This window comes from Amblyomma maculatum, chromosome 5, assembly GCF_055883805.1.
Source record: "Amblyomma maculatum isolate TAMU_Amacu chromosome 5, ASM5588380v1, whole genome shotgun sequence".
In the NCBI taxonomy this organism is placed as follows: domain Eukaryota; kingdom Metazoa; phylum Arthropoda; class Arachnida; order Ixodida; family Ixodidae; genus Amblyomma; species Amblyomma maculatum.
This window is the reverse complement of record NC_139348.1, coordinates 127,221,155-127,242,395: the sequence shown is the minus strand read 5'-3', so window position 1 is coordinate 127,242,395 and position 21,241 is coordinate 127,221,155. Positions and strand designations below refer to the sequence as shown.

The following is a 21,241-nucleotide window of genomic DNA, read 5'->3' as shown; positions in this document are numbered from 1 at the left end:
TCAAATTTCGCATTAGGAAGTAACGTAATCGTCGGTAATTTTTTCTATCACTAGCACATGCATGTCCACATAAAAAATATAATAGGACGAATATGTTATTCACTATTATCAATACAGAGATACTCACGTTATTACCGGTGGATATATCCTCAAAGTCTCCGCGATCACTTGGTTTGTGTAAGGAAGAGTAGTGAGTGTTTGATAAGATAGGTTCCGTCCCTGAAAAAGGCGTCAGGCGTTAAATGCCTACCAGGGTCAGCTTGCAATATGAATTCACATATTCAGTTTATAGCATATTGGCCGAAAACGGGTGTCTCATGCACATCACTCAACTGTATCTAAACACTGTAATAAAGTATGGCAGAACATAGTTGTATAAGTATTGCGAAGAGGTTTTTGCAACAGCGAAAGCGAAAAAAGTAATAATAATAATTTATTTTTCAATAGTAGGGCAACATCCAATATCACAAACTTATGCCGCGTACTTTCAGATGCATGTAATTCCACCGTCAAGTGTATTTTGCTCTTGGGATACTGAGAGGTCATTCCTAGAGTTGTACATTTGCGGCATTTATTGCTTCCCCTTAAAGGAATTACCGCATGCCTGTTGAAATCTGCTCCTTTCTTGACAGCTGTAGTGTAGTGCCCAAAAATATTTAGGTTACAAAGAATACAAAGTATACTCAAACTAGTTAAAAATAGAGTAATTAGCGTCGCACACAATGCGGCTACAATATTACCGAAGGTTTTGTTTTAATCCTTTTTGCGGTGAATATCTCTACATGCTGGTTCGGAACTTTTAAGACCTTGAATTTCTCACGCCAACCAAGGCTTCAATTTTCCCACCAGTAATTAATGAGAATGAGTAACTCATGGATTCTCCTTCGCATGAGTATTAAAGTTTTTGATATCTGGACGCTCGAAGATTTCTCCATTTGCGCGGTGGCATGCAAGCTACTGCACCACAGATTAGAAATGCTCTCTTTTATTGGAGAATGACAATGCTATTCACACAATGCTGCATGTCAGGAATATAACCCCGCAAAGTGAAGGAAATAAAAACAAGATTAAATTACGGTGTCTGCTGCATTTCGCAAGAACCGTTCTGTTTGTTGCAGAAATAAAATCTTGCAGATTTGCTAGGTAGAAAACGATTATATTTCCTCAATATATCCACCCAGTCTGATGAAGTCTCAACGTAAAAGAAAACAACACTACCTAAAAAACACTTAAACGGTGGCTAAAACTTAATATGTTAACTGAGAATAATTTCCTCTTGCAAACCCAGCAGTGGTAGCGAAGAAATTGCAGTTTGTTTTGTTTTAAAGGAAACGTTTTCTAGGGCGTCATTTTCAAACTGCGTTTGTGCGCTTCTGACGATTCGCATGTTATATTATTAAATTCACTAATTCGAGGGTCATTTTAAGTTCGCATACTTTACTCATACTGTACTACCAGCGATATTGGCTAAAAAAATAAAAAAACTGGAATGTATTCTATTCTGAGGTCTTCATTACACCTCATCGTATACTCTATCCAAGGTATTTTAAATTTGGCCCACTAGTGGTGATAGCGCTGCATGAATAAATACCATCAGGAACCAGACACCCAAGGCCCACTAAACGTGGTAATCGTGAAAATGATACTCACCTCAAGTATAAAATAAAGGTTTCATATTTTAGAGCATATATCGCAAATAGTACAGCGAGTATTAGGAACAAAAATCCCCTCATTGCACTATTCCTCCATTTTATTCGTTTCGTTCCTTATCACGCAAACATCCGATATATCGGGTGCTCTTTCTTTAAATCTTTCAAACTTTAAAGAACGTGTACAGGAGGTTGGTTAACAGAACTGGCTTTAGATTTACTTTATAATTGTTCTAAGCTGGCCATGAGGCAAATGGCAGAATGTTTCAGTTAATTCGCTGTATAATGAAATATTGTAGTTACTTTTATTAGCCATTTTAGGTGGCTTGTTGTATTTGCAGAATCGAAGCTCGTCCACGCAATAGTTCCGAGGGGAAAAAATATTGTTTCAAAATTTTAGCATTAGTCACGAGGCCCAAAAATGTCGCCCTCATAGGCAGCTTTGTACAACGAGACAGCGCTTTTGACTTAGTTCGCTGCAGCCAAAGATTTTGTCACTCTGCCGTTATCACCGGTGAGCCAGAGGGGCCAACGGTAGTTCGATTTTAATTACGCATCGACCATGGCCTCTCTCATAGCCACCGCGTTCTATACCCAAGACGCGCAGTCGCTTCGAGCGATCTGGCCTTTATGCGCGCATGGCCGGATTGATCGGCACCGAACGCGTTTGCTGGCATTGTGTTACAATGTAGTACGTCGTCTGTCAGGCTGACGTCTGTAACTCAAGCTACAACTTCTTAAAGATGCTTGTCTTGGCTATATTGTTTTTAGGACGAGCTTCAATTCTGAAAACACAGCATACCGCTGAAAACAAATAATTTCAGGACTGAGCTTAAGTGTGCTGAAGAACGGAAACAATGAAACCCACTTTGCATGACTGTTTTCACGAATTTCCTCCTCACTGTCATCGTTTCAGTGATCATCATCACTATTGCTACCATCATTATTATGAACTAAATGCACCATCGTTGTCCTCGCTACTAACATAATTGTTCTTATCACCAACTGCAGCATCACTATCAAAGCTACTATCGTTATCATTAACTGTACTGCCATTGTTACTGCTACCGTCATCTTTATGCTAGACAAGGACAATTACGATCTGTTTTTCACGAATCCCGCGAGGATTAGCGATTTTCACACTCGGCTGGGGATCTCGATGTCCAGTGGACACAGCTTTTTTTCTTAAGTGTTGGTTAATGCGAATATTTCCTGTGCGCGCTCCACATCTACACCACCCGTGAGCCAAGAATGGCTTTCGCCTTGAACTAACTCAGTTCGTGTATTAATTAATAAGATACCTAATGACGCATTGTTTCTTACCTGGTATATGCATTAGCCTCCAATATAAGACCAAGGATAAAATGAATCCAAAGGTAGTTGGCTTTTCTTACTTTGAACCTTCTATATAAATACCAGGTTCATCTCCCGCTCAACAAAATGAAACTTCTTCATAGTTGATTAGGCATATATAGCGTCTGATATTTATCAGAAAGCAAGTCACGCTCAAGAACGGCGGGGATATAATACCCGCTTCATTTTGGTGGCGGTTTCGCGCATGTCCTGTACTCCTAGTACTAGTCATGGGCATCGCCAGTTTGCAGATTCGGTACCACAGCTTACAATCAAAATCTCTAAAAACAACTAACAATGTGAATTACTCTTTTTTTATCCCCGGTGTTATTTCGAGATTCCTGAAGCATTCAAGGTGGGCACTCGTGTATTGAACAAAGTGCTCAGGCCAGGCGCCTTCGATAGTTCCCCAAGAACTCAAAAATTAAATAGCAGGTATCACTTTATTATATCGTTTCGCATATCGTTCCGCAGTGCAACTTGGGTGAATTCTAAAACACCGCGGATTAAGAAAACTGCCGACCAATTAAGAACTGAGCGAAACATTTGCTTTCCTCGGGAGAAATGTATCAGTTTGGTTTGGTTTGGTAAAACTTTATTTCCCACAGGACACTCACCCATGGGGGCTGAAACGTGGAGGCTAACCAAGAGAGTTCTACTTAAGTTGAGGACAACCCAGAGGGCTATGGAACGAAAAATGGTAGGGGTAACATTAAGAGATAGAAAGCGTGCAGAGTGGGTCAGAGAAATAACTCAAGATACCGACATTCTAGTGGAAATTAAGAAGAAGAAATGGACATTGACAGGACATGTAGTGCGAAGAGAGGATAACCGATGGTCGCTGAGGATAACAAACTGGATTCCAAGGGAAGGAAAGCGTAGCAGGGGGCGGCAGAAAGTTAGGTGGGCGGATGAGATTAAGAAGTTCGCAGGGGTCAAGTGGATGCAGCTAGCACAGAACCGGGTTAAGTGGAGAAATACGGAGAGGCCTTCGCCCTGCAGTGGGTATAATCAGGCTGGTGGTGGTGATGATGATGATGATGATGATGATGATGATGATGATGATGATGATGATGATGATGACTCGGCTAGGCGCCAGGTGTAGAGGGCAGCTCCCACGTCGGCACAGAGAGCCTGAAGCTCTCCGCCGCCGCGCGGGCCCCCTGGACAACCCGAAGCTGATCATGTAGTGAAGCACTTTTTAAGACTTTGTCCCAATGTTTCTTGTTGTCCGTCGTAGTCTTGGTCGATGTGCTTCATGCGCCAGGGGTTGGAGTATGAGTTCGTTTGGAGCAAGCGTAATGTGACTGATTAGCTGCGGGTTAATTTTTTATCCGGGAGGGGAAATGCTCGTCTGCCTAGATCAAAGTGCTTAGTGAGCTCGTTGTACGCGAATAATTGATCTCTCTACTCGATATGTGGAGTAGCAGGGGAAACCGGAGGGACGCGGTCGATGAGTCCTCGCGCCGCCTCGTGTGCGATCTCACTGAGATTCCGCAGGCCGCCCCTTAAGCTGCCCATGTGTGCCGGGAACCATAGGATGGAGTGATCGGTGATGCTACTTCCGCCTAAGATCCGTAGCATCGTCTTGTCTATCCCGCCCTTGGCGAAAGCTCGAGTGGCTGCTCTAGAGTCGCTGTATACAGTTGTGAACTTGTAGTAGAACTTGTGCTATCGCTGCTCGTTCAGCTACCTTTGGCTTCTTGGTGTAAAGTGTGAGTGAGTTGCGCGTACGCCCGTGTCCGTCGACTATTGCTACCGAGTAGGCACGCTTTCCCGGTATGTACGCTGCATCCACGAAAGCTGTCTGGTTGGGAAACTGTGCCGCGTCCGCAGCGAGGGCTTTGGCGCGGGCGAGCTTTCTTCCTTGATTGTGGACCGGGTGTACGTTTCTTGGAAAGGGGGACACTTTGATTGCTTCTCGCACGACTTTGGGTAACTGCAGGACGTTGTCCCTTTCTACTATGGTGTTCAAGCCGAGCTTGACGAAAATCTCTCTGCCCGCTTTGGTGTTTGATAGGCGTGCAGTCTATGCCGTGTGCTGTGCCTCGATGATTTCGGCAAGGGTATGTACCAGTTTTCGCCATTTCATTTAAATGAACATCAGTACCGTGACGCGCATACGAAATCCTATTTGCCGCGACAGAAGCGATTTCAAACCTTGCTTTCCAAAACAATTCTCATTTTGGAATGATTATTAATATTTTTTTTTTTTTTATTATCCTAACAATGTCAGGCATTTTTGCTGCTGTGTTTCAATGACTGACATTCCGTTTGATTTTGTCGGATTAATGTTGGCGGTTGGATCTTCGCTACAAAGGAGCGACACAAACGCACACTCACCTCTTTTTTGAAAGCTTCCATGGCTTCGTTACGCATTCTCTCCTGAATTTTCTGATATTTGCCCATTAGGAAGAACCAATATGTCATGGCTAGTCTTGTTGTATCGTACCTGCGTTTGGAAATGGCATATTGCGAAAATCTGTATCCTTTTTACTCCTATGTTAACCTGAATCAAACGAAAACAATTTAGGAATTCCTTCAGTTAGCAGTTGTACGTTAAATAATAGGATTACGTTGAATGATATTTCCTGGTAGTGAAAAGCGATAATATAAGCACGACAAAGAAAAAAGGTGTTGCTAACTTTGTTTTTGTTTACTTTTCTATATGATGCAGATAAGTATTTTCTCTGTACGAGAAGGAACACAAATTATGCCCACTAGGTTTAAATACAAATAAAACTAATCCAGCATTTCGTCCCTTCCACGCGGTATTCGACGGATTTAATATTCTTCACTGCAACCTCATGAACGTTTTAGCCGAATTAACAGGCTCCTCGTAGTGTGTAGGTTAGCCGAAAAGAGTAATGTCTCTTCCAATATGCCACTGCTCCTGCTACCCTCAGTGCCATACCCACAGCATGTACTTATATGGTTTTCAGGTGTTGGAACACTTTGCCCGCCCTACTTCATCGCTCTCTTATAGCTTTTTCTCTCTCTCTCTGCAGAGGCGGAGGAAGATGAGGAGGAATGGTAGGGAGATTTGCACTGTGTAAAAGGTGATAGGCATGGTCAAACATATTGAGTATAAGAACACAACGAACGTATTCACACCGCCTATGCATTCGAGCTGTTTTGAAAAATATCCCCATAATACTCTGATTTGCACCATTCTTTGCATTTTAAACCTATTAATATGCACTTTTGTCCCCATCCATCCACAGTTATTCGACATCCTGTACGCACAAAGAGACAATCCCTCTCCTGCATTGCCTCCCCTCTTTTGACTTTTTGTATGTAAATTTATCCGAGTAGATTAAAGGTGATGAACGATACGTGTCACAGTCGTTTGTTGCGGGGTGCCGACCTGTTGCTGTTTAATGATTTCATAATGAAAGGCCCCTCACAACAATACTAAATATTTTCATTTTTATGCAAAATGTGACATAACAGTCTTTTCTGGCTATATTTATACTTCTTTAACAGGGAAAGATGCATTTCAAGACTGCAAATATGGAACAAAAACATTTTTTAGTCCAACAGCTGGAGTGTGTGACATTGATGGTGTGAAGTACATTGTGAACACTATTTCGGGGTATAGCTCCAGTTTAGGGATCTGTTCGGTCGTAGACGCAGTTGCCACCGAACGCGGGCTATGCTTGATGTGCCTGTAAGTCGATTATTGTTCAATTTCTACCGTCCTATCACCCTAATTAAAAAATATGCCTCCGTCTTATTCCGCCCACGGTAACAGGCAAATTCAATTCCATCTCGCTGTATCATATAGACAAAAATCTCGCAACTTCCACACCCCTTTTTTCGGTGGTTGAGAAGCTCCTTACCCAGCAAGGAATATCGCCATGCAGTTCGGAGCAAGGAGATTCATGACGTCCTTCGGAATCTTGCCTGCATGTGACAAAAAGAGAAAAATATTCCAAACTTTTTTTCTCTAACAGCTCTTACCACTGACTCATTCGCAAGCTTCCTAGCCTGCTACTCATGTACATAGACAGAAACAATACACCTAAGAGTATGCCACAGAATGTAGATACAAATTTCTTTTTCTTTCTGCTCACCACGTGCGAGTTGAGTGACAAATGTTATTGGCCAGCTAATCCAGAAGTCTCTCAAAACTATAAGGTACCTCTTTCCGAGAACGATGCCGTGCTTCACCAAGCCCAGGGAGTAAAGCATTTAAAAAGGCTCTCTTGCACACAAATAATTGCTCTTGCAATGAAGTCACCACGAAAGCACTGCCAATAAAAGTAGGGCCTATCAAATTTTTATAGCTTATATTTTTATTTAAACGACATTTTAAGAGGAATTTTCTTAATACACTACTCAAGCAATTATTGATTCTTACAGGGAAGGGCATAAAAAAACTTTGATCAATAAGACCAATTATTGTCCCCTCAAGTCCTCATTCACACGCGGACATCTTAACTGCGCTAGAAGGCAATGCTCAAAATAAGGGTGTAACGAAATGGTAGTAAATGTGCAAAAAAGTGCTGCTCTCATGCAGGACTCCAGGTAAATTTCCACTATCCGTACTCTTTTATTCTATCAACAATATAAACATCGGGATCAGTTTATAGACGTTTTTGTATCTCTGTCTTACAATGAAATGTCGCTGAGGCGCCTTACATGCTTTCACTGCAGTCGCCCTTATGCCCACACAGCGGACAAAATTTTGTTGCCTAAAACTAACGTTAGGGCACATATAAGCTGCTTCTTTGTCCGTTATAAAAACAGTTCAGTTGACAAGACGCAGACTCACTATAAAAAGGTTCTTTGAAGAGGAAATCGCAACAAGTAGATGCGTATTAATGATACATTTCTAAAGTAATTCAAAAGCTGTAGTAGCTTGCTATAAGGGCACGCCTTCGAATGGCACTGTCATGACTGCATCCACCCGCTTAATCGCCATTCCTGAAGCGAAGGGCGCGTTCAAGGCATGAGCTGTTTTTTATATGTCCAATCCCGATAACCTGAACCAAGATTTGCGGTTGCCTCTGCTGCTTTGCTCTCGAACCCAACAAAGGGTGAGCAAACTCCTGAGAAATTTCCAAGCGTACAGAGAAGAGACCAGAGCAGTCGCTTTCTGACACAACGTAGCAGCCAACCCACCTGCCGTCCCCTGTTGCGATACTAACAGGGGTTCGACTAAACGCTTTCAAATATTTTAAATGCAATACAAGTACGACATCCAAAATAACTAAACCTTCAAAAACACTACAGATGGGAAATAATGGCTAATTATTCCTGTGAACAGTGCAAAAGAGGCAGCAGTGAAGATACTGTCTTGCGTCTCTTCATGATAATCGTCTGAGCCTCAGAATCGCGCCAATAATTTTTGTAAACTATTTCTCGTGTATGCACCGAGTAGTTGATCTTCATTAGCAAACCAGTCGGATTACTTCTTTAATACATACAATGCATCTGTGGAATATTGCACGAGGCCAGTAATAACAATATATATAATAAAAATGCTCTCAGTTGTAGGAGCGCTCACGAATAGAAGTCAGCCTGCCGGAAAATATCAGTAGGACGTGATTATGACAATAAATAGCTAAAACAGCAAGGCTGTTTTCACTTTCACGATCTTTGTCGAACCCTTCTGGCCTTGATAAAGTAAAACGCTCACGAGCAATATAACATAAAAGACCTGTACCCTAACGAATATTTGCTTGTAAATATAGAAGCTTCCCGAGTGTACTAAAATTATATGGATGGCTCTGAATGACCGCTCAACATATTTCAATCCCGCATGCAGATGCCTATTGCTGATTGATGGGCGGATTGCGATCCGTGTCCGCAGATTTGTGAGGTTACTTTGCAAAATATTTGCAGGAACTGACCTTATTTAATCTGTTTTCTTTGGCTTTTTATATATTTAAGAGGCGCGATATCCAGGCTTTTTTTCTTTAACCTGCTGTGAGTATTCTTGAAATAAAAATCAATTCGACCTTATATTTACTACAACAGGCACATATTCACACCCCTCCAGCAAAATGTTTTAACCAGTGCCGACACATAAGTCTTCATTTTATTTGCTCTTGGCATTCAGGGAAGACGTGAAAAATGAAAGCAGGCAACTAACTCAAGATACGCTTGCTGAAGTGGCGCTGGTTGTTATTAGCGTTCTGCTCTTGGTTCCAAGATTGAGGGTTCGATCCCTTACCGTAATTCAATAGAGACGGAAACTAAACAATGCCCGTAGTATGTGTGACTTTAAGGATCCCAAGCAGTTGACGTTTTCCGAAACCGCTTCCATTCAGCGTGAGAACCATAATCACTATGCAAGAAATGCCTCACACCTAAACTGTGCCCATTTTTTTCTTCTCGCTTGGTGTCGGAATCGTCTTTGCCCCCAAGACCGTCGAGAAGTATCTGCGCCATGTCCGGTAACCTTACCTGAAAACAAAAATAAACATAAGCAGGATAAATTCCAAGGAGGTTCATGATGTTTTCTATTCATTCTTCTACGACATGTATAGGACAAAACCAAAGTTAGTATAGCGTAGAAGTCACGACTGTAAATTTCAAAATTAGTATTAAAGTTTTAGAAGCGGTGTGGTTAAAAAATCACCGAAAAATGCAAACGTGACCATACCGCCTTGCTTCGAAGAAGGATTTTTTCAGACATCTCCATCATTTCAGCCACCTACCGCTTTCTCTGCCGCTCACAATAATAAAGCTTCGAAGGGCATCAGCACTTCGCACCAGCAATACTATCGCTGGATCTTTTGTTACATCAAGGGTGGCTGGCGGGCAAAACTAGTTTTCATTAAATTAATAAGCGACGAGATGTTTCACCGGTTTCCTGAACACCGTATTATTACGTAAGAGCTGTTAAACATAAACGATAGGAGCACTAGCCTTGATTTAGTGCGCTTGTGTCAACGGAAGCAGATGAAATTGGGAGGTATTTCTGCAGCCTTAGAGTTTCAAGCAAGCAGCTCTGTCATTTTTGTCAAACGTTTGTTACCTCTTGTGTATTCCGGCCACGGAGACATAAAAATTATGAAAGATCGCTTTGAAGAAATTTCATCGGGGAGGAAAGTATTGCCTGGCGCTCGACGATCATATAACTGCCTGGTCTAAAAAAGCCTGGCTACCGAATCCTTAAAGTAACGAGGTAATGCAAGGTGCACGCATGAGCCTACTGAATAAAAAAAAGAAAGGTCGTTTGCTAGCCTCACTATGGTAGCAAGTTATGTGCGAGGGAGCATGGTTTCTGCTCTTTAAAGTAATAGCTTGAAGTTTTTTTGTGCTGCCTGGCCCAAATTAATGTCATAGTTTGCTGCAAGTGATGTAACTGAGAGGTTATCTTAAGCTACCATGTAAGTGAAGCCGTTGAGTCCCCGTTGCAGCTTTTGTTGCTAATCAGGACGCATCAAAGAGTGAGGGCAAGCTAAGACCGAGAGAACAAAAGAGGGAAGTAGGAAAATTAAATAAAGAAAGAAGAAACGACAGAAGACAAGAACAATGACGCAAAAAGAAGAAAGGAATTGTAATGGACCGCTATGTGTACAATCTATATGCATATCTCAGTGTTGACATCAGGGGAAATTCCTCGCAAGATTTAGGAAACTAGGTTAAATATTTCATCTCCTGATGCCGAGGTACGTAATTACACAAGGCAAAATCTGGTGATTTCTGAGAAAGAAGACCACTTCAAGTCAGTAAACATTGATCCAGGCAAAATGTTCAAAAAGCCTGACTTTCTTAACCCAACACTGAAGTGAAAGATTTTCTACATTATGTTCATGGGCTTACATTGGGGATAAAAGACTTTTCAGCTCAATTATTCTACCGGGCAAGGTTTTAGCAACGCTGACGAGAATTTCTCAGTCACTTGCTAAAGAAAGTAAATAAGCTCTTTTTGCCAGTCAAGCTGTTTTTTAAAGCGGTAGTACACTGCACGAGCCTTGTATTTGGGCTATTCTTTTTTTCACCAGACAAAACAGCGCATGATGTACTATTTCGCAACTTTCACTCCACCAGGTGATTGAAGTGAACCTGAACGTTTTCTTCAGGTGGTGTAGTGCAATGGCACGAAACTTAGGTGAGAGAAGGGGACAAACACAGTATTGCAGTGCGATGAAGCAGATTTGTTGCACATGACTAGAAAGATCAAACCGCCTTCGGGCGCAAAACTTCCAAAGGATTCTGCAATATTCTTGATTGAAATTTTCAACTATGAAAACACCATGGCTGAAAAGTCTTGCATGAAAGTACCATTGTATACACTGGCCTGTCCTGCATTGCCAATCTGACACACTTTGGTGGAAGGGGTATCATTTCAAAACACGCATTTGAAGAGGCAGAGCAGGAACAACGTGTAGCTGAACTTTCGATACTGTTATTTTGATTCGCACAGCACTAGCCTCCAGAGATCTGTGCTACGTGAAATTGCTTATAAACTACCATACGCTACATAAGCCCCAGTGATATCCTTGTGCGACGAAATGTGATTCATAGAGTTTAAATGCCATGGTTTGCTTTAAATAAAGCGATCATTTAATTAAGGCTGATTTTTCAACATTTTTTTTTTCATGTTATAGCAATTTTAGAAACCTTTGGTGCATTTCGGCGAGGTTCCCGTATTTAGACTACATTCCAATCTGGCAACACTAGCACATTCGTTTACTGCTAGTAAATGTTCTCTCTCATTCTGCCTTGACACCAGAGATTTACCTGCTTAAACTGCAGACTTGATCACAATGCGCATCTTCATATACAGCACTCTATTGCTCGTTCGTCTGTCATGGCGTAGGCACTGGCGAAGAAATAAGGTACCTAAATACCAAATTTTACCCATTCATTGAGGGTGTTCCCTCACCCTAATACTTTTATTGAAAACACGGTGGTGTCGTCTTTGGTTTTTACGCTGTAATATTATCTTGATATCAGAACAACGTCTAGGATCCCATACCTCCGGGTTCATTCGGCGGTACTGTATCACATCTTCCGCTTTTCTGTTAAAGTCATTAAGGGGGTTGCTGACAATGTACTTCATCAGCTTCACAGGCACCTTGAGCAACCAAGACCAATGATAGAGACTTTCTGAAAATATGAAAAGTATGTTTTATTTGTTATTTATCGCGCTTTTTTTTTTGTCGAGCACCTTGTTAATGCACACAAGCACTAATTAGCACATAAGTAGCGTGCTGAAGCAACCAAATACATAAAACAAGCAAAATTATCACTCTAAAACACTGCTCGCTCTTTTAGTGCAGATTATGGCTCCAATCCGGCACACCATTAGGTGTCCGTAAATGTTGTAGTAGTCCGTATTGTCCTAGAATGTCCAACGTACGCCAATGAATGCGCGCACTATGAACCATGCATGCAGTCTGCAACCCAAATGTGACTCACAGCGGAATCTATATTAGGTCTTTTAGGCTGCTACAGACAGCAGCGCCGTGCACTAATATTCCTATTTGGCTATATTGATGATATTGGTATGTTAGACTAACTTTGATTTACCCACCCATTTGATCATCACGCTATACAAGGTGGACACTAGTGGACTTCGGTCTAATCCGAATATTCATTCATCCTCAATGACCACACTATAATCTAACCCTTCTTCCATCTTTATCATCCCCTCCCCGCCTATCATAATTCCGTCTCCTCAACGCAGTAGGGTCGCGCAACTTCTTTCTCCTTACTGGTTGTCTCAGAGCAAGTTAAACCGCGATCGTTACCGAGAGGTGTCTCTGACCGCAACCGAAAGGTAACATACACTCACTGAAGGCAGGAAATGATTACGATGAAGCTAATTGAATAGTGTTACCGTTGTCATCCCGCGGCCTCGTGGTTGTGTTCACGGCTAGTTTTTGCGTCTATTAAGAATTAAAAAAATCGCATAATGCAACCTAAAGGGGAACAGCCCCTCGGAAAGATCGTGGTAGATTATTTTTAACTTCAGAAGACTCAAACAGATGTTTATTTGCTGGGCGCTAAAGTAAGCAGTGTCAATCCATTGCGCTATTGAAGCTTTTTTCATTTATTCTTTATTATTGCTATTGGAGCAACGAGTAGGGTAGGCTTTAAATGAGCTCTTATTCATTTTTACAATACTTCCGCTATCAGTCGACAGGAATCGCTGCTGAGAGGATCCTACCGTTGAGAGAACGAAATCCCCCCCCACCCCCCTAACCCACGCAGTGTAGCATGTGTCGTGACGCTGGGGCTATGTCGACCCGGCCTTCACTTGGTAGCGTGCAGAGACTCGGGGTTGAAGTAGGATTGAATCTTCGAAGTTGGTGAAATATGTACAAGCAGGTTTACTAGCACTTTGAGAAAACGTATTTACAAGAATATTTACATGAAGAAGAAGGGTACATCAGCAAAATGACAAGCGTTAAGAGTTCATAGCGAGAAGCGACTGGATGAGCCGTTTACCCAGGGCCCAGAGCGACATTTCGTGCTCTGCAGCGTCCTTAAAACCCCCTATGTCCAGCCCCTCTCTGAAGATGCTGACCAACCAAATCCAGGGCACGCCCCTCAGGTATCGGCATCCAATCGAACACATCACTGCACTGATGGTCTGAAGCACTGACTGGTCCGGCATTCATTCGTTGGGCGTGATCTCTTGTTGGCGGGAAAAGCTTGGGAACGGCGAGGAGAGGAGGTACATTTCTATTCTTCAGCAAAGAAACCACAGGCTGGTTCTGACAAGGGGTTTTACTTCTCAGAAACCCGAGTGCACGTGGCGCCGCATAGGGCTCCCAACATTGTCCCTTTTCGACAATTGCAAATCTTTCCTGCATTCCCGGGAAATCACTTAATGGCCGTATGAGTCATGCTCCTTTCTTGTCCTGCACGTCAGCGGACATGTCACTCTGTCGTCTCCTTTGGATAGGAGGCATTCATCACTGGAGGATAGCACTTCTCGACTGGAAGGGTAAACAAAAGAAAGAAAGCACTTCCTGCTATTTCCCGCAGGGGGACGTTTCTTTGTGTTTTTCCAGACGTTCTCTTGACAGGGTCAATTTGGCATTTGCAGGTTGTCCACAAAGCAAAACAGGCTTACAAAAACAGAATTCCTGGAAACAGGCTCACTTAGAGCCATTGGACCATCACCACATATTCACAATACTTTTCCATGCCCACAGGCGAACAATAGAGCGCGCAAATGCGGATGCTTGGTCGTAACAGCCTCCTCCCCCGCCAGAAGAGTCTCGGAGGGCAGCAGTCCCAGCTGCTGCATGAAGAGACGACTTAATGGCCTGCACGTGAACGCTTGAAGCTCGCTGTTGCTTGTCGCGTTGTCTTGATTGTTGTAGGCCAAATTGCTCGAGCTGTCTGAAACTCAACCACATGTCGAAGCAAGCACTCGGCTCCCGTCTGAAGAGACCAGGTCAAAAGAAAACTGCCATTGTTGTTCGAGAAAAGCCCACACTCAAGACGTTAGGACCTACGTATTCCTAGAAAACCAAACGTGCTGCTTTACATAGTCACACATATACAAGCGCACGAAAAAAAAAAAAAAACCTGATTATCAATTTGGATACATGGTGAGGAACATCTCGGACCGCTTAGAAAGAGCGGCTAAGCGCGTCCGCATTCCCATTTAACTTCCCTTTTTTGTATCTTATTTCAAAATTGTACTGCTGTAAAATCAAGCTCCACCTAAGAAGGCGACTGTTCTTCGATGTCGCAGTTTGCAGCCAAGCTAGGGGACAATGGTCCGTCTCTACGGTGAATTTGGCCCCTCCAAGATAGCACTGCAATTTTTGAATGGCCCATACAATGCAAGCGCATTCTTTCTCTGACGCGCAATAAGCCCTCTCTCTAGAACTCAGTTTTCTGCTCAAGTAGAGCACGGGGTGCTCATTACCGTCGTCATCTCTCTGGCAGAGAACAGCACCTAACCCTCGATCACTGGCATCACACTGGACCGTGAATTCTCGGTCATAGTCTGGAGCTCGCAATACCGGACGGCTAATCAGCACAGCCTTCAGGTTTACGAAGGAGGCTTCCTTTTGTTCGTCCCAGACTACATTTGTCGGTTCTGTCTTGCGGAGAGCGTCGGTCAGAGGGCTAGCCAAAGATGAATAGTTAGGGATGTAGTGATTGTAGTATCCCGTCAGACCCAGGAATGCTCGAATTTCCGTCTTCGTGCTCGGCCGCGGGTAGTCTGCTACCGCAGAAATCTTAATCTCGCTGGGTTTCCTGAAACCTTGACCTACATTGTGACCCAAGTAGTCCACGGTCGCCCTTGCCAGGCAACATTTCTCGGCCTTTACGGTTAGTCCAGCTTGACGCAAAAGGCTCAGTACAGCTCTTAGATGTACCATATGGTCCGCCCATGAGTCGGAAAAAACCGCAATGTCGTCTAAATAAGGCAACGCGAATGTTTCACACCCCTTTAAAATCCTATCCATGAGTCGGGAAAAACAAAATGGAGCATTTTTGAGCCCGAAACTCATCATTGTTGGCTGGTAGCTGCCCGTCGGAGTGACGAAAGCCGCGTATCTGCTGGCGCGTTCAGTGAGCGGTACTTGCCAGTATCCTCGAGTAAGGTCCAGCGTAGTCACATATGCCGCTCTACTGACCTGTTCTACTCTCTCCTCAATATTCGGAATAGGATACACTTGATCCCTGGTGAGCGAATTTAGCTTTCGGTAGTCTACCACAGGCCTAGGGTCTTTACCTGGAGATTCTACTAAGATCATAGGCGAAGCATAATCGCTTTCCGAGGGTTTTATTACTCCCAATTCCAGCATGCGAGTTACTTCCCTATCCAGAATTTCTCTTTGCCTTGGAGAAAATCGGTAGCACCTTGATCGCACTGGCACGTCTGAAGTCAGCTCAATATCGTGCTCAGTCAATTCAGTTCTGCCTGGCCTGTCCACGAAGCAGGCCTCAAACTCTGTTATTATCTCGCCCAGATCGGACAGCTGGGATTTCTTTAGTTCTCCTCTCTGCTCCGTCTTTTTGAGAAGCTCCTGAGCGTTGCTTCCTTTTCCGCTGAGGCAAATCAAGTTGTCCCCCATCTCCTCAGGAAGGTTTAACGTTAGATTTACCACGGTTTGCTCCATAGCTAAGTCCTCTCGGTTTTCACTTAAAAGTCTCGTTAGATTACTAGACGCTGGCGGCAAGAGGTTACTCCCAAGGACGTTCTCATTCCGCGTCTCATCAAGCTCACTTTCAAGTTGACTTATTTGAGATGCCTTGCTCTCAAAGTTTCCTGACCCACTGTCTTCCGCATCGACCACTGTTTTAGCTGTCGTTTCCTCCGCGGTGGATTTTTCTGGAATTAGCAGTGTAGCTAGTTCTCGCGCCTTTGAACGTGTTAAGGCTTGCACAACTCTGTCTCCGAAAAGGATGCCCCTCTTTCGCAGTAGCATGTCCGATTTGTTGGAGAACAAATACGGATAGCACTTAGGAAGCTTTCCTGAAACGGCAGCCTCGGTTGTCAACTTGCCGAAGGGGCCCTCGATGACCACGTTCGCGATTGGCAAGCACACACTCTGTTCCTCCACTACCTGGCGGATCCACGCACACTGTCCTGTATAGTCGGAAGGCGATACATACGCCGGATGGACAACATCCATCGTTGCGGCCGAATCGCGCAGTACCTTGCAAGGCTTCCCGTTGACTACTAGGTCATGCAGGTAGGGTTCTAGAAGCTGCATATTTTCATCGCAGTCACTGACATACGAGAAAGCAATCTTTTCTTTCCGGCAGTTGACGGCAATGTGACCCTGCTCATTACACCTAAAGCATGTGAGCGGCTTCCTAGCCTCAAGCTTATTCTTTGTGTTCTGCACGTTGGTCACTTCCCCACTTTTCTCACTGCCGTCCTTTCTAGGGAATTTGCCTGAAGAAACCTTCATTTCTTCGTTTCCAACTCTAGCAAAGTGCCTTTCCTGACGGTTTTTCACACTGAACTTGGGATTGCGGAGCCTATCCACTGCTGGGTTGCTGAATTGTCGGCGCGAAGCGTACTCCTCAATGACTTCGGCAGCTTCAGTTGCCGACTTAATGTCGCCTCGGTCCTGTAACCAATTTCTTTCTTTTTCTGGGAGGCAGCTATAAAACTGCTCCAAAAGAATTCGCTCGACTACAGCGTCCCTATCACTGTAGGAATCAGTGCTCTTTAGCCACTCGCCCAAATTAACTCTTAAATTGTATAGGAATTCAGGGTAACTCTCGTCCCTGGACTTAGTAGCGTTCCGAAAACGTTGTCTGAACGCCTCGGCGCTAAGCCTATACTTTCTCAGAAGGCAAGCTTTGACCTTCTCGTAGTTGTCCGCGTCCTCCTTGCTTAGCCGCGCGACAACCTCCGCTGCCTCGCAGGGCAGAACCGTCAATAATCTCTGAGACCACGTGTCTCGCTGGAAGGACAGTTTTTCGCAAGTTCGCTCAAAGTTAGCCAGATACAGACCGATATCCCCTGATATCACATATGGCTGCATGTACTTTGACATCTTGAAATCTGCCTCCTTGTTGAGACGAGGTACCGCTAGCTGGGGACAATCGCCCGACCTCTTGCTCAACTCTAGTTCTAATTTCCGGAGCTCAATTTCTAGCTCCAGCTTTTTTGCTTCTCTTTCAATTTCACGCTCTTTCTGCTGTCTGAGCTGTTCCTTTTTTTGACCGATCAGGTTCCATGCTTCACTGAGCTCCTCATCATCAGTTCCTAGATCAGTGATTGCCTTTATAATCAAGGGTTTTCGTGCCAAACCACTTGTATCAATTCCCAATTCCTCACACAATAGCAACAGGTCCGGTTTCTGCAGCTTTTGTAGGTCCATGATCGCTCCGAGTGTCGGCTACTTCCAAAACAACTGTGCAAACTACCAAACCTAAAGGCGTTTCCACACTCTCTTTACCAGTTCTAAAATCTAACCCTGTTCTAGAACCTGGTCCACATCAGAAGAAAAGCCAAGCACTCACCCACACATGCGATCGATGTTCCGAGCTGCCCTCTTGTTGGCCGATTGTTGCTCCTGCTTGTTGCTTGAGATGCCACCTCCGATCACAAGGTGTTGTGGCTTGTAGCTTCAGATCCACCTCCAATCACCAGATGTTGTGGCTTGTAGATTCAGATCCCAACGCTGGGCACCAGTCGTTGTGCTTGCAGATTCAGATCCCAACGCTGGTCACCAGTGTTGGGGCTTGTAGATTCAGATCCCACCGCTAGTCACCAGTTGTCGTGACGCTGGGGCTATGTCGACCCGGCCTTCACTTGGTAGCGTGCAGAGACTCGGGGTTGAAGTAGGATTGAATCTTCGAAGTTGGTGAAATATGTACAAGCAGGTTTACTAGCACTTTGAGAAAACGTATTTACAAGAATATTTACATGAAGAAGAAGGGTACATCAGCAAAATGACAAGCGTTAAGAGTTCATAGCGAGAAGCGACTGGATGAGCCGTTTACCCAGGGCCCAGAGCGACATTTCGTGCTCTGCAGCGTCCTTAAAACCCCCTATGTCCAGCCCCTCTCTGAAGATGCTGACCAACCAAATCCAGGGCACGCCCCTCAGGTATCGGCATCCAATCGAACACATCACTGCACTGATGGTCTGAAGCACTGACTGGTCCGGCATTCATTCGTTGGGCGTGATCACTTGTTGGCGGGAAAAGCTTGGGAACGGCGAGGAGAGGAGGTACATTTCTATTCTTCAGCAAAGAAACCACAGGCTGGTTCTGACAAGGGGTTTTACTTCTCAGAAACCCGAGTGCACGTGGCGCCGCATAGGGCTCCCAACATTGTCCCTTTTCGACAATTGCAAATCTTTCCTGCATTCCCGGGAAATCACTTAATGGCCGTATGAGTCATGCTCCTTTCTTGTCCTGCACGTCAGCGGACATGTCACTCTGTCGTCTCCTTTGGATAGGAGGCATTCATCACTGGAGGATAGCACTTCTCGACTGGAAGGGTAAACAAAAGAAAGAAAGCACTTCCTGCTATTTCCCGCAGGGGGACGTTTCTTTGTGTTTTTCCAGACGTTCTCTTGACAGGGTCAATTTGGCATTTGCAGGTTGTCCACAAAGCAAAACAGGCTTACAAAAACAGAATTCCTGGAAACAGGCTCACTTAGAGCCATTGGACCATCACCACATATTCACAATACTTTTCCATGCCCACAGGCGAACAATAGAGCGCGCAAATGCGGATGCTTGGTCGTAACACATGTCAGCGAATATTCGCGTCAGCTAAAATCTTTGTATTGCACTAAAGAGCTCTATATCTCTAGTAGTAGTGCTGAGATATGCCATGATAGATATCTGTGTTAGCCTTTTTTTTTTCTCGCCCCGTTCATCAACGATTATTCATAGTACCGGCGCGTTAAACCGTTCAGCTTCAAAGGTAAAGTGTCAGCCGCAAACGCGACTTTCAAACCTGCTGAAAAACATGGCGTGGGTTCTATCGGTTTAGTATATATTGAGCTGTCAAGAAATTTTCCCTCCCTTGCTTTCAAAGGTAGTTTAAAGCAATCAGTGGATGTCAATGCTATGAGCGTTTTCTAAGACGGCAGAATACATTGTCTTCCAGAGTAGCGCGCCTTAGACTACAGTGGCGGTTACCCAGAAGCGCTGTCGCGGCACTTAGTCGGAAACGTAGAAAGTGTACATACATACTACACGGCCTGTGATAAGCATGTATGCTAATACGCGACTAAACTGGCTCAAGCACATTTCTCATGGCTCTTTTAACCCTAGCTCCGGCGCGTGCACAATCTTGGCATTTCAGTCGCACTTTTGGTGACTTGGCTTAGAGTTGTGTGAGAAGGCAGCCGCATGAACACACGCAACGCTCAGCTCTACCACCGGCCTCATTGTCTGCAGAACATCTTAAAATGTACTTCTTGTAAACTTAAGCGTGTACCTTTGTAGACGTTTGTTAAACGTTGCGTAGCCCTCCTTCTGTTTGGTGGGTGGAAACTTCATCGTCATTCGGAAAGCTGCCAATTCCAGCAAGATATTTCTCTTTTTTTTACGGCGTTTTGTTTCTTTAGCTTCAGCCCATCTGGATGCCATTCAAGCGGATATTTCCTAGTTTTAGCGTTATACGTTCGGAGTAGCTTTCAACGTGACGCTCTGTTTCATGTTCGGCCACAGTTTCACGTGGTTCCCGCTTGATGTTCACCTCACAAAAGTGATAAAGAACCTATTACCTTCGCCATGATGACCTCATTTGGTAGCCTATTTTCCAAATGAATAATGAAGGCCATTATACGCCGAATTTCTGTAACGTGATCAAAAAGTATGAATACAGGGATTACTCGGAGCATCGACTTATTCTAAATAATAAGTAATGGCCATCGGCAAGACATGTAGTGCGAAGAGAGGATAACCGATGGTCGCTTAGGGTAACAAACTGGATTCCAAGGAAAGGAAAGCGTAGCAGGGGTGACAGAAAGTTAGGTGGGCGGATGAGGGTAAGAAGTTCGCAGGGGTAAAGTGGATGAACCTAGCACAGAACAAGGCTAACTGGAGACGTATGGGAGAGGCCTTTGCCCGGCAGTGGGTATAGTCCAGCTGATGATGATTATCAGAATAAATATGCTCAAAAAGACACAAATGTCCCTTTAAACTAAGTTAGATTCTAAATGGCGAAATGGGCTTTTGATTTTGTGTTTCTTTGAAGAGACACCTTTTTTATTCTCACGATTGTGGCGGCATCTCGTTTTTACTTGCTTCCCCTGTGCTTTGACCCCGATATTGCGCACATATGACAGCAACAGTTTCAAATGCGTACTCTTCACTTCAGATGTGCAGTTTGCCTACTCTAGTAACCGAATCACATTTAAAGTGGACTCAGCGCCACCCTCGCGCACTCGCTTTCAGCCTGGCATTGGGAAAACGCCCTATCATTTCCCACTCTCCATTGCGCCCCATCTGGTCAAAGAGGTTAATTTCGCACGGTCGATATGAAGCGATATTGACGCCCCCCAGATACATGAAAATATAATCTAACAAAATTTGTTCCGACGTCTATTCTGACTTTGATTCGCTTAATTAGCATAATACGCATATTCCACCGAGATAATCAGACACACACACGTTCCCATAGGTCGATTCGGAACTGTGACGTCGTCATTGAAACTATCGCACTGTCATTGTATTGACGTGAACAATGGTGACATTTCGTCTCGTTTCTATTTCAGAATCGATCTCTTGTCGTAGCAGCCATATCACTATTTCACTGTTCTTTTATGCCTGACGAAAGCACAGTTGCCAAAGCGAGTCGAGTCTTTGAGATCGAACATTCAG

At 44.1% G+C, this 21,241-nt stretch overlaps 1 protein-coding gene across 1 annotated transcript in view; it reads right to left on the bottom strand.

Moving 5' to 3' along the window:
• LOC146189497 (putative cytochrome P450 6a13) overlaps nucleotides 1–21,241 on the bottom strand; it is a 39,455-nt gene that overhangs the window by 5,653 nt on the left and 12,561 nt on the right. The window contains exons 7-11 of the mRNA XM_084605282.1: nucleotides 11,941–12,071; nucleotides 9,320–9,416; nucleotides 6,845–6,908; nucleotides 5,346–5,454; nucleotides 128–219 (exon numbers count right to left, since the gene is read on the bottom strand). Coding sequence (XP_084461408.1) covers nucleotides 128–219; nucleotides 5,346–5,454; nucleotides 6,845–6,908; nucleotides 9,320–9,416; nucleotides 11,941–12,071 — 493 coding nt within the window. The remainder of the gene's footprint in view (nucleotides 1–127; nucleotides 220–5,345; nucleotides 5,455–6,844; nucleotides 6,909–9,319; nucleotides 9,417–11,940; nucleotides 12,072–21,241) is intronic.